General features: G+C 41.3%; 1 protein-coding gene across 2 annotated transcripts in view; it reads left to right on the top strand.

Annotated features, from left to right (window-relative positions):
- INPP5A (inositol polyphosphate-5-phosphatase A) overlaps positions 1-12,020 on the top strand; it is a 228,778-nt gene that overhangs the window by 134,732 nt on the left and 82,026 nt on the right. For both annotated transcript variants that reach the window (XM_062580058.1, XM_062580059.1), the window contains exon 7: positions 6,994-7,046. In XM_062580058.1, coding sequence (XP_062436042.1) covers positions 6,994-7,046 — 53 coding nt within the window. The remainder of the gene's footprint in view (positions 1-6,993; positions 7,047-12,020) is intronic.

Below are 12,020 nucleotides of genomic sequence, written 5' to 3'. Positions count from 1 at the left end.
CTCTCAGTAAAATGATGGAGAAAAGATGAATTAAGGCTCTGTGCTAGTCATTATCAATCATGGTTTGTGTGCATTACTTATTGCTCACAGTGCTTTTTGACATTAGCCCTCTATAACCTCTCTCTTCATGTTAATGTTGTCTGGAGGTCCTTTTACCCAATGTAGCAGAGGTTATTTATGTAGGTGGTGTTTCTAGGGGGTTTTAAAAGGTCAGCACGATCTCCTGAGGGATTCTATTCACAAAGAAAAGGTTTGTGCAATATAACTGCAAGTTTTCTTTTTTCTTTTTTCTTTTTTTTTTTTTTTTTGGTAAGGACTTGTAATAGAGAGGCATCAGAATTTCATACTTAATAAAGAGAAAATTTGGCAAAATAGGATCTAATATACACTACTGTCTGTCAAACCAGTATTCTCGGTGTATGCATGAGAAAGCTCTAAACTACTCTTAGAATATCCTATATCTGACTATGTCATGAAATACAAACTAGATTGCAAGTATCTCTTAATTGACTTGTATCAGTGAAGATTAGTGTGAAACAGAGTAAGGCAGTAAAGCCAAGGGTGAATGTATTTGTTATGGTGGTAAGTAAAGGAATCAGAGCACAGGCCTGTGGGATGGTCTACCCGAGAACGAGATGAGGATTGACAGCAGGACTCTTAGTCTCCTGTGTTTCGGTTATCCCACCAGTGAGAGTTCCCTGTCAGCAGTAAACCTACTGCCAGGAATGAGGCACTGTGAGACTTTGTGCATCACCATGTCTGCAGAGCGCTGTGGTTGAACTGGCTGCGTGAAGCTTCGCCTTGCAATGGGTGGCGAGCCATGCGGGTGAGAACTGGAGAACAGCACAGGAGACGTCATGGTGGGCATCTGCTGCAGACTGCCTGGTGACAAACAGGTGGAGCCTTCACTAGACAGCTGAAAAAGGGAACTGGAACTCATAGGGGACATCAGCCACCCCGTTATCTCTTGGAAAGGCAGCACAGCTGAGCATAAGCCATCTGCAAGACTTCTGGAGTGTGTGAAGGACAGTTCCTTGACACAGGTGATCAGGGAAGTGCTCTGCTGCTCCTGCCAGCCATGGTCAAGGAAACTCATGTCAGGAAGGTTAAGGTTGACAGAAAGGGCTCGGCGGGGTGGGAACTTAGTGAGTGGGGTGTGGACAAAGCTGAGGTACTCAGTGCCTTCCTTGTCTGGGCCTTCACTAGTAAGATCTGCCCTCCAGCCTCCCAGGCTCCTGAACCTAGAGACAATGACTGGGAGAGAGATGCACGGCCCACAGTAAAGAAGGGCCAAGCAAAGGACCGGTTAAGCTAATTGGACGTACACAAGTCCATGGCAGCAGGCAGAATGCCTCCAGAAGAGCTGAGGGAACTGGCTCACATTGTCATGAAGCCTCTCTCTGCTCATGTTTGAAATGAGGTTCCCAAGGGCTAGGAAAAGATTAATCTTATGGCAAAAGGTAGAGTCCCAGATCGTCAACCTCTTAGTTTTGTGAAGGTAATGGAGCAAATTCTCCTGGATGACCAGTTGTGTGGGCAAGGGAAGGGCTATGATGTTGTTTACGTTGACTCTAGCAGGGCCATTGACCTAGTCTCCTGTAGTATCGTGGTAGCCAAGTTGCTGAGATGTGTGCTGGGTAAGTGGACTATAAGATGACTGGAAAGTTGGTTGACCACCACATTGAGGATGGTGATCAGTGGTATAAAGTCCAGCTTGGCATCTGTTGCTAGTGGTGCTGACGGATCTTTACTGGGGCCACTACTATTCAATATCGTTGTTAACCACCTGGACAGTGGGATGGAGCGTGCTCTCAGCAGCTTTGGAGATGATGCCAAGTTGGGGGGGGGGGGCAGTCAATATGCTGGAGGGCAGGGCTGCTGTTCAGAGAGACCTCAGCAAGCTAGAGAAATGGGTTGATGGGAACCTCATGGAGTTCAGCAAATGCAAAGTTCTGCCCCAGGATGGGGTAAGCCCATAAAGTGGCACAGGCTGGAGGCGACTGACCAGGAAGCAGTTTTGCAGAAAAGGATCTGGAGATCTTGCAGGACGGTAAGCTGAGCATGAGCCAGCAGCATGCCGTGACAGCAAAGAAGGCCAACAGCATACCATGATGCATTAGATCCTGGCCAAGGACTCTTGCTTTCTCTTGACACTCCAGCGGCCACATCTCAATTCCTGTGTGCCGCTTAGAGCCCCCAGTAGCAGACACATGGGAAGGAACTGGAGCCAGCATAGCAGAGGCCATGAAGCTGGTTGAGGCTGGAGCAGGGTGTGTGGGAGCAGATGTGGGAGCAGAGGTTGGGAGAGCTGGCTCTGTGCAGGTGAAGGGAGACCATGCTGCTGGCTGCAGTGGCCACCCAGGGGCTGGAGAGGAGATGGAGCCAGACTCTTCTTGGTGGTGCACAGCAGAAGGACAGGGTGACAGCCACAAGTTGCAGCAAGGGAAAATCTGAATAAATAGGAGGCAACACTCTGAGGATAAACAGAGGGAGAGAGGCCCAGACCAGTTATGGAACACCATCCCTGGAGACGCTCAAAGTCTGACTGCCTGTGGCTCTGAGCAACCTGGTCAAGTTGGCCCCATTTTTATTTTACATTTTTTGAAATACCTATTGTGTTGCCAAAGAGGAAAATAGCAAATGGGAAATGACAACTTGATTGGAGGCATTATCTTGGGCCGCATCATAGGCTCAGACTTTTTGATTTTAAATTCTGTGCATTACTCTTCAGAAATGAGAAGTGTTATGCAATCATTTTTAAGAAAAAAAAAAGACAGCTCCCATTATTTAATTGAGATTAGATTTAAGCCAAATTTGAAGGCTTTTAGCTTTCAGCTTTTTTCAATGTTTTGTTTAGATAAAATCTTGACATTTTGCCAAATCTTAAGTTGTAGCAATACTGTCACAATTATCACAGAAACTGTTAATAGAGGAGACATTATTGGATTGTGGGATTTGTAGTTCAGCCATGAAAACTGTACTGTAAGAAGGACTGGGCATATTATTCTTCCAGCCTACTATTGCCTGATTAATCAGAGTAATTTCCAAAACCACAGAAGATGTTATTTTTAAGTGTTGAAAACAAAAATGAAGTAGATACTTATTCACAGCCAGCACAGGATGTTCTTTCTCAGTAGAGCTGCAGTTTAAGAAAAATAAAAAATTGGGCTCTCCTAAGCCAAAAATAATGAGGATTAAGAGAAATGAGTTCAATTCTGAATGCAGTCATAAGCTAGCTTTGAGAACAGTGAACTGTTAGGATTTCCTCCTTACACACAACATTTTTAGACTGAGGCGAGTTTATTTGCTTTAGAGAGCCCAAATTCTTAAAAGGTGTGTAGGTACATGTAAACATCAGCAGACAATAGATGTTAATTACTAATACCTCTTAATGTCCCTCAGGAAATCTGGAGTCTGGTAAGGATGTTCAGCTGTCTGTAGTGCATTGTCTGCTCTGACGGACAGGTCGTTATGTCCACTGTGCCCATAGCAGACTTGAGGAAGTTATTGTTACTTGGGGTTTAGGGATTCCTGATAATGTCCAGTTATATTCTGAAGATACCATAGATTTCAGCAACAGAATAGGTGATGTCTCTGCATGTTGTTGAACAGATAAGATGCATAACAGCTGCTAAATCTCTTGGACGTTATCCTCTTTCCAGTTGTGACATGGTTGTGCTAGTCATCCTTCTTTAGATATTAGTCTCATGTCAGAAATCACTGTCAGTCATCGGAGATGAGAAAGGAGAATGAGTATCCAGTCTTTTGTCTCTGAATCCACAGTTCATCAGTGTAGTGCATCTTTCAGGCACGAAGCTTGATATCATTGCCAAGAACCTGAATGCACCATCTGCATAACAATACTGTGCACTTAGTGAATATTTCTGGCTTGATATTACTGCCCACTGCTTGGTCCAGACAGTCATTAAAAATCTGATTTCCATTCACTTCCAGTCCCTTTACCTTTCAGAGAAGGAACAGCTAAGACAAGAAATAGATACCTTTCTTCAGACTGACAGCAGGTGCCCACGGAGACTGGACCCCAAGGATTTTATTCACGTTATACTTACAGGTTCCAAAGAAGAAAGATGGTTGATTACAAGTTGTGGGTCTTAGCTCGTGGTCCTTATCTGCGATTTTTAAATTCAGAATGAGAAATCTTTATTTTCCTCTCGGGCAATGTGGTTTACAGCTCTTGATACACAAAATAACTACCTACTCAGCCCAGACCACTGATAACACCCGATGACCTGATGACAAGCTGACCCGATGAGGTCAGCTCACTGACAGTATGGGTTTCTGCCTGTGGAGCTCTTTCTAGCACTGCGTCCTTCACAGTTGCAGCAAAAATCAGATCAGTGATCCTCCTCTCTTTGAGCACTGCCTGATCTGAGGAAAATTCATACAAACAGGTAACTTACTTGTCTGAAGTAATTCCAAAGATCTGGGTCTCGAGACATATAATTTCTCTTTCTGACCGGCATATAAAATGTGCACGGTCTTCTCTTTCTTTGACATAGTACTTCAATTATACCTTCATCGTTCTCTGATACTAGCAAATAAATATGCCTAAGGTAGCACCCTAATTAAAGTCTCTAAAGAGAACAGAAGGAAGTTCTGGGGTGGTTGCTTTTCTCTCTGAAGGGAGATGTCGTGTAGGGGAAGCACTTTTTAATGAAGGCATAAATAGGAGATTTTTGCAGTTGGAGGTTCTCGCATCTGGTCTTATCAAAAAAAAAAAACCTGTTTCAATCCTGTCTGTAGTTACTCAGTTGGCGTAGTCAGCTGTCCGGAATCACCAGGTAAATCTGCATAGTGTGGGGCGCGAGCTTTACGTGTGCTCGGAAGCAAAGTCCGTTCACTCTATATAATCCTTTTGTATATAGGAAGCTTTCTTCTTTTGTCCATAGGAAATCTTTACGTTTGGCTAAACGTTTGTTTTATTAATATTAATGAGGTCATTGAAATCTTTGCAGGTAGCATTGGAGGTAGCACTTTGAAAACAGAGCTGGACAGCTGTAGGACTTCTGAAGGGTGTTTAGTAGGGTGAATACGCTCTCCATACCAACATACTCTTGGAACACTTAAACACAATCATAAGGATGTTTGACACATAAGGCGTCTCATAAAATAATTATTTTTAAAAATCAACACCCAGTTTTTTTTCTTGAATTCATTAATTAATGTCAGAAATATTAATGCATTCTGTTTGCTTTGACCTTCCTCTTGGATCATCTAGAGTATTCAACACTACAACTAGATGGTTCAGAATGATGCAGAATAAAAAACTGTTGAGCCAGAGATCCCCAGCACAGGGCGAGTAAACCGTAGGATCTTGTCAGCAAGAAGAGAAAACCAAAAGTTCCCTCTTGTAAATGCCCTGCACATGTATTGGAAACTGACTGTGAGTGAAGACATAAATCAGGAACAGAGAGCAGAAGTCATTCGTTGTGTGTCTGTTCGCGTTATCAAACATAAATTTCAATTCACTGGATAAAGCACAGTGTTGTTAGTCGCTGCTCGTGAGTTGAGAGGAACTTCCTTGCACCGCGATTGCCATAGCAGTGCAGAGCTGATAGACGTGGTGCAGGAGAAGGCCTCCAACCCTGCCGGGTCGGGCAAGCACAGCTGGGTCCCTGCGGCTCACGTGGTAAAATCTGTATCTAGCACTCTGCGGAGGGAGGTCCTACGAGCTTGCAGAAAAGTGGTTCCAGAATTACCACCCTAGGTAACAAATACTGGAAACAAGTTTTGATAGACCAATCTTGAGCACCATTTACGGTGCTCAAGTATATATAATTTACAGTATATAAATGTACATAAAGATACACTGGCAAATTTTGTAGACAATTTTTTTTACTTAATTTTGTAGCGTGTGGGTAACTTTTTTTCTCCTAAAAGTTACGAGTTCTGAATTTGAATGAAATCAATGAAAAAGCCAGTCAGTCATGGATAACGCCATATCTTTACCCATTTTTATGGTTGTAGGTAAAAGAGAAGAAAGAAATACAAACTAGTAGATTTCACATTCAAGAACAAGATGTAATTTACTCAGTAAAATAAACGTGCTAAGGTCCTCATAAGCATATTTTGAATGCAGAGAGGATCCTGATGGGACGGGGCAGACAAAAAATACTTGGGGCAAGTCTCCTCTAAAAGCTGTGTGCGGTGCCTTAGGAGAGGCTTGGAGAGCAATACCGGTGACTGTGAAGGATGCCGTACTATGACTGATACTTTATTTGTAATAAGTGGTTGCAGTCTTTTGCCACAAAATCATTGGCATCATTATTTAGACCTGTCTGGTGCAATATTCATTATCAGAGAACATTAGCCTAGCGCCACATTCATTGTAACAGTGAATAAATAGGATGCAAAATCATGTCTTTTTGTGGGAGATTGTAATTTATGGCAATGGTTTAGGAGTGGCACTGAAAAAATTCTTTGCCGTATCGGAAGTACCATACCTTGGCAAGAGCTGATTTGTGGCTTTCTCATGGACACTGCAGTTTTGATAAATGTAATGTTTTACCATTATTTAAATTCCTGTTAACTTTTATAGAAATATTAGGCAGGTTGGCTCCACAGAAGCAATAGCTTTCTAGCACATCTCATTCATTTTACTTTGATGTAAATCATTGATGACATTTTACAGTTTAGGTAAAATTACCAAGAAGTGAGGATATTTATGCATAGCCAGTGAGAATTTATTGTTTTAGGACAAGCATGAATATAGTTGTAGAGCTTTCCTAACTGGATATCTTTCATCTAGAAACCTTGAGGGGAAGGGCTTTCGTTAATTTTTCACATATTCATATTAAGTTTATATTAATATTTCTGGGAGATAATACATGTTTTCAAGCCTCTTCAGCCGGTATGCAGTGCTTATTATTACATTGTATGCATGAAGTTTGTTTTTATTTTCTACTCTATACATTTTACTTTCATATTAATCCTTTACTTAAAATGACTGATTATTATTTGCCTGTTTTTCAGTGCAAGTGGTCCAGAAAAGGTTTCATTCGAACAAGATGGTGTATTACTGATTGGTATGTTGCATCTTTAAGTTACTTCTGTTCTATTTGTATTATGTGCCTTTTTACATACAACTATTTCAAGTAAAGCATTCACATACCTAGGAACAGATTGTTCTGAAAGAGATGCTTGGCTTTACTGAGCACACACAATGTTGAGAAAGTTGTGATGACCCAAGGCAAATGCGATGCTAATATTTGAATATATGTGCTGTTAGCATGGGGTGGTTCCCGTCCTAAAAGACTTTATGATCGAGCGTGACCAAAAACGTTTGGTGGTAGGTGTGGAGTCGCAGCGTGGAGGAGAAGGCGTCCCCGCGCCTCCTCCCCGTCACGCCTGGTGCAGCCAAGGGTCTGCAGTCCCTCGCCCCGCCAGCTAATCTGCAGCCCTGGCCTGTGGGATTTGTGAGGACGGATGCTGTTCTCTATAAACTCATTCAGCTGGCTGTTTAAGGCCCAATGAGGTTGCCACTGAAGTCAGAGGAGGGACCTTACCTTTAAGGAATGCTGCTTTGTAACCCCTCGTCCTACTCTGACTTTTAATGGAGGATTACTTTCCATTTGTCGTATTCAGGTCAGAATTCCTGTTTTAGGCCCAGGGCTTGGTTCTGTTCTCTCTGAGGTTGCTCATTCTCATCTCAGAGTAGAATAAAACAGCTGTTGTCAAAGCAGAGGGAGTCCCACATAAGATGCGCTGTGAAGATCTACAGAAGGAAAAAGCATCTTACGTTCTTTGGATTATGCAAAAGACAAACTAGGAGTAAAGAGCTGGGGATGAGGGGAGCAGGCAACTAGATGAATGTAGAAGTTGAAGGTCTTTGTGCTGTTATGTATTAAATGACTTTCTTGGGAAGAAGCAGTACCAGCTAGGGTTGAGAAAAAATATATTCCACAGCTAAAGCTATTTACTATCTTGTGTTTGAAAATTCTATCTTTAACAATAATAGTAGTAGTACATGTTGGGGGAGGAAGGGGCAGCTGACTGTGCAAATCACTGTAGTTGAAGGAACTTGAACGTTTTCTTAAAACAAAGAGATTTCAATTAAGCAGGAAAAAAAAAACCTTATCATACAATTTGATCCCCCTGGCTTATGCTCCTGGATTCTCCTGCACTGCCGCTGTATAGCTTTTAAACTGCATTAACATTGTAAGGCATTGTTTACGCCACACATGCCCTTGCTAGTGCAGGCACTTCTTCACTGCTGCCCGTGCTCCAGGTTTCCCTAATCCCCCTTGGAACTCTGACCATACAATTTCCCTGGTTAGTCATAGTTTTGATATATACTGCTTATTCATGTTGTAGTCACATAAATATATGTAAATATTCAACATTTTTCCATTTTTTCTGTTGTCATTTCACATCTTAAATTAAGAAGTTTAATTTTGTAGCCTGATAACTGTTTGCAGGGCTCCCTTTTGAGTGTTGTGCAGTGTTCTTGTTTGCACAAGCACATTTAGTATATAAACAAATAATTTTGTGACTAATAGAAGAGCAGCAGGTTTTCTCCTTTTACAGACTTCATTTTGACCAAGAAGTCAGGCAGGTAGCTCTAATTTAGGTTCTTGTTAGTCTTTCCAATCCATATGACATGGCATGTCATTCTGGCAGCACAGATCTGCAGGAGTGACTATTTAGCACCAATAATTAGGTGCTAATCTGGCCTCTTACATCATGAGAGCTTCCCAGGTTTCGTCTCTCCTGTCCTCTTGGATTTTCTACTTGCAGAAAAAAATAACTTGGATTTGATTTTATGCCCTTCCAGGGAAAAAAGTATTTTTCAAGGATAGATTTAAAGGCAGTGTGTTCTTGCAGGCGGATGGTTCCTGGAAGGAGCAGTCTGTAGCTAGACGTTCTGATCAGTCGCTATATTGCGCTTACGTTCCGTGTGGGTGTGCTGGGAGAAGCGAGGAGACCCTCAGGCTTCCCCCGTCTGCAGAGAGGAGCGTCCAGCGGCAGTGTTGTACCTGGAATGGGGCCTGATTATGGTCCAGATGATGCAGCAAGGTCTCAAATGTTCCTAAGAAGGAACTGAGGAGTCAAGTTATTGTGAACAATTTCTGGAGAATTGGAGTTATTGTGGAAAATACAAGGGTGTAGAAAATGCACCTATTAGGTCAAAGTACGTAATGTATCTATTCAGGATATGATAAGTGTTTAATCCTGTGAACATATACATATTTATTTGTGTGTGTGTGTATAAGCATGTTTTTATATTTTTTAATATATAAATTGTATATGTACATATACAGGTGTTTTTATATATATATATATATTATATATATATAAAAAATAAGTCATTTAAACCCAATAGTGTTGGCAAAGTACAATCTACATGTATAGATTATATTTGCTATTCATACAGAGTAGAGAATACACTTACAAAACAGATATGGTCCCAGTCTGGGAACATGTGCAAGTGTATCAGAGATCAGAATCAGCAATCAAAACTGTTTTGATACTTTAGAGAAAATCAAATTGCAAGGTGAAAGTCAGGGAAGAGTAAAATGTTGTACTTCCACTGGAGAATTCAAAAGCACAAATACGATACTGGGAGTAACTGACTCATTACCCATACTGCAGAAATGAATCAAGAGAGCCAAAATTGGATATGGTTCATTATTATCTTACTGAGATGTGTTAATAGACACACAGTGTGAAGGACATGAAGGGGGAAGGCATGGTAATTATTCCATTCTGCGCTGACAGGACCTCTGATGGATGACTTGCTCCTGTTTTGAGTGCTGTGCAAGATAAGTTGGGGAAAGGACAAGGAGGATCAGGAATGATAACAATATTTGAGTACGAGTTGAAAGAATTGGGCTGGCCGCCTCTAGGACAGGACATCAGCTTTTGATGCATCAAAGGAATTTGGGAGATGGACGCAGACTGGTTGCTGTCTGTCTCCCCTGAGGAAACGGTGGAAGGAAAGCAGCTTCATTTGCAGGACAACAGATAAAACGATCAAAGTTTTAATATAAGGATGGATAGATTGTAAATGGAAGGTACTTCATTAGCAAGTTTTAAGCACATGGGAATGGATTATAGATGCCTGCACTCAGCAGATGAGTTTATGATATGAGGTCTCTTCCAGTCCTACATTATCAATTCTTCAGGAATTCTTTCTGTTAATCCTTCAAGCAGGCAGAAATGGAAATCTCAAGCCATCATCTCCAAATTATGTTTTGCAGTTTCATACTAATTATATATCTTAATATTTGTATTTTTGTACTCTTAATACTTAGTATTTTAGTACTTTCTCATTACTGTGAATGCATTTAGCAAGACATGCTGTTACCTTTTGCCAATATATATATATATATATATATATATATATATATTATATGTGTATCTTTTTTCTTTTTTGGAAGAGGCCTTCATGCTAGCTGCTTGGGTGACCCAGGTATCTTCATCATACGTTCATCGTTTTTGTCTGCCCTTACTTGCTGTGTCCAAATCTGTTCCCTCCCATAATTCAGGGAATCTGCCTGTGCACAGCTAGTGATTTTTGCTTGATATCAGTATCTGACAAAAACTGTTCCCCTGTTCTTTGTGACAGAGTGCAAACTCCGGTTGTCTTTTACACCTGTGTGGAGCTCTTACAAAGGAAGTGTTTGCACATGGGACTAGCAGTGCAAAGTTGGTATAATTAGGTAGTTTGTTCAAATACAAAATACTTCAGCTACCATAGTAGAAAAAAATGTTTTTCAAATCTGAAATCCTGGGCAAGATAATTTAGTCATATGATGGGGCTGAGCTGTGGTTCATCTCACAAAGGGGCTTGAAGACTGAATAAATAGATCTTTTGCTAGCAGTAAGGCCAAGGGGAAGGGAAGACACTGAGGAGATTCAGTGGATATTTGTGGAAAGAAGAGGCTTGAAATCCACAGAGGTGTTCATCAGTGAGGAAGAACCTGAAGCAGAAAAATGAGACCGTGTCTTTTATTGCTTTATCTGTCAGTGCCTGTGCATTTAGCTTATCCACAGGTAAAGAATGTTTGATTTTGGAGCTCTCTGCAAAATTCATCTGCATGCCTCTGCATTTACCGCTTGAGACATTAGCTGCCAAAAGCTGGTGTATCCACAGAATTTAGCTCCAGGAAAAGCAGAGATTAACTAAACAGCAATTCTGTGGCAATCAGTATTATTTAAAGAGACTTCAGGCAGCAAGGTGAAGAAATCTCATGTCTGTGCAGGGGAGCTAGCAGAGGTCCCTTGTCCCAAGAGTGTGCCAAAGTGGCCAAGGATAGGAGCCACCCTGAAGCATACCTGCTCAGAGAACTTAAAGCAGACCTGATGAGATGGACCCCAACGTGCTTGAAAATGTCAGGAGGGCCTGGATTTTTATTAGAGCTGTCACAGATTCATTTTGCTTTTACTCTTCCCATAACTCTCTTTTTTATTTATTGTGTAAGTGCTTGCTACCTTTGATCAGCCACAACCAATTTTTCCGAGCGTTTTTTTCTAAATTGAGAATAAAATGTTTTAAATAGCCTAGTTTCTCGTAACAAAGGAATCCTCTAGGATAGACTTATCTTTACTCTAGTATGTAATTTGTATTTGATTATCATTTTCCAGAGTTTAAAGTTTTGAAACTATCTCAATTGGGAAATACCATGCAGTTTAATTATAATCAATGTTCCAGAGACCTACCAAAAATGTTTCTTTTGAAAAACTCTCAAAATGAAGTTCAGCAGCTGTTTTACAGTGCACAACAACACTGTGTGTGTAAGAGTTAGTGAGGCATGCTACTTTGCGCTGCTGGAGGCACCACCTTTCCAAAGTGTCTGCATACACAGATGGGCGGGTGTTTTTTGGTTGGTGAATTTTGTTTTTGTTTTAATTCTGTAAGGAAAGTGTTTTCTAAGATTTCTACTTTCATTCTGACTCACCGTGTCCCATCACCAGAAGAGCTTAATAGCGGAACAGTGAGAAGATGTAGCTTCTAAAAATGCAGGCCAGGCCTCTAGGAAACTAAAGGCTGCAAGCAG

The sequence above is a fragment of the Rhea pennata genome, chromosome 7 (genome assembly GCF_028389875.1).
Source record: "Rhea pennata isolate bPtePen1 chromosome 7, bPtePen1.pri, whole genome shotgun sequence".
In the NCBI taxonomy this organism is placed as follows: domain Eukaryota; kingdom Metazoa; phylum Chordata; class Aves; order Rheiformes; family Rheidae; genus Rhea; species Rhea pennata.
The sequence above is the reverse complement of the archived record's forward strand: the minus strand, read 5'-3'. Positions and strand labels throughout refer to the sequence as shown.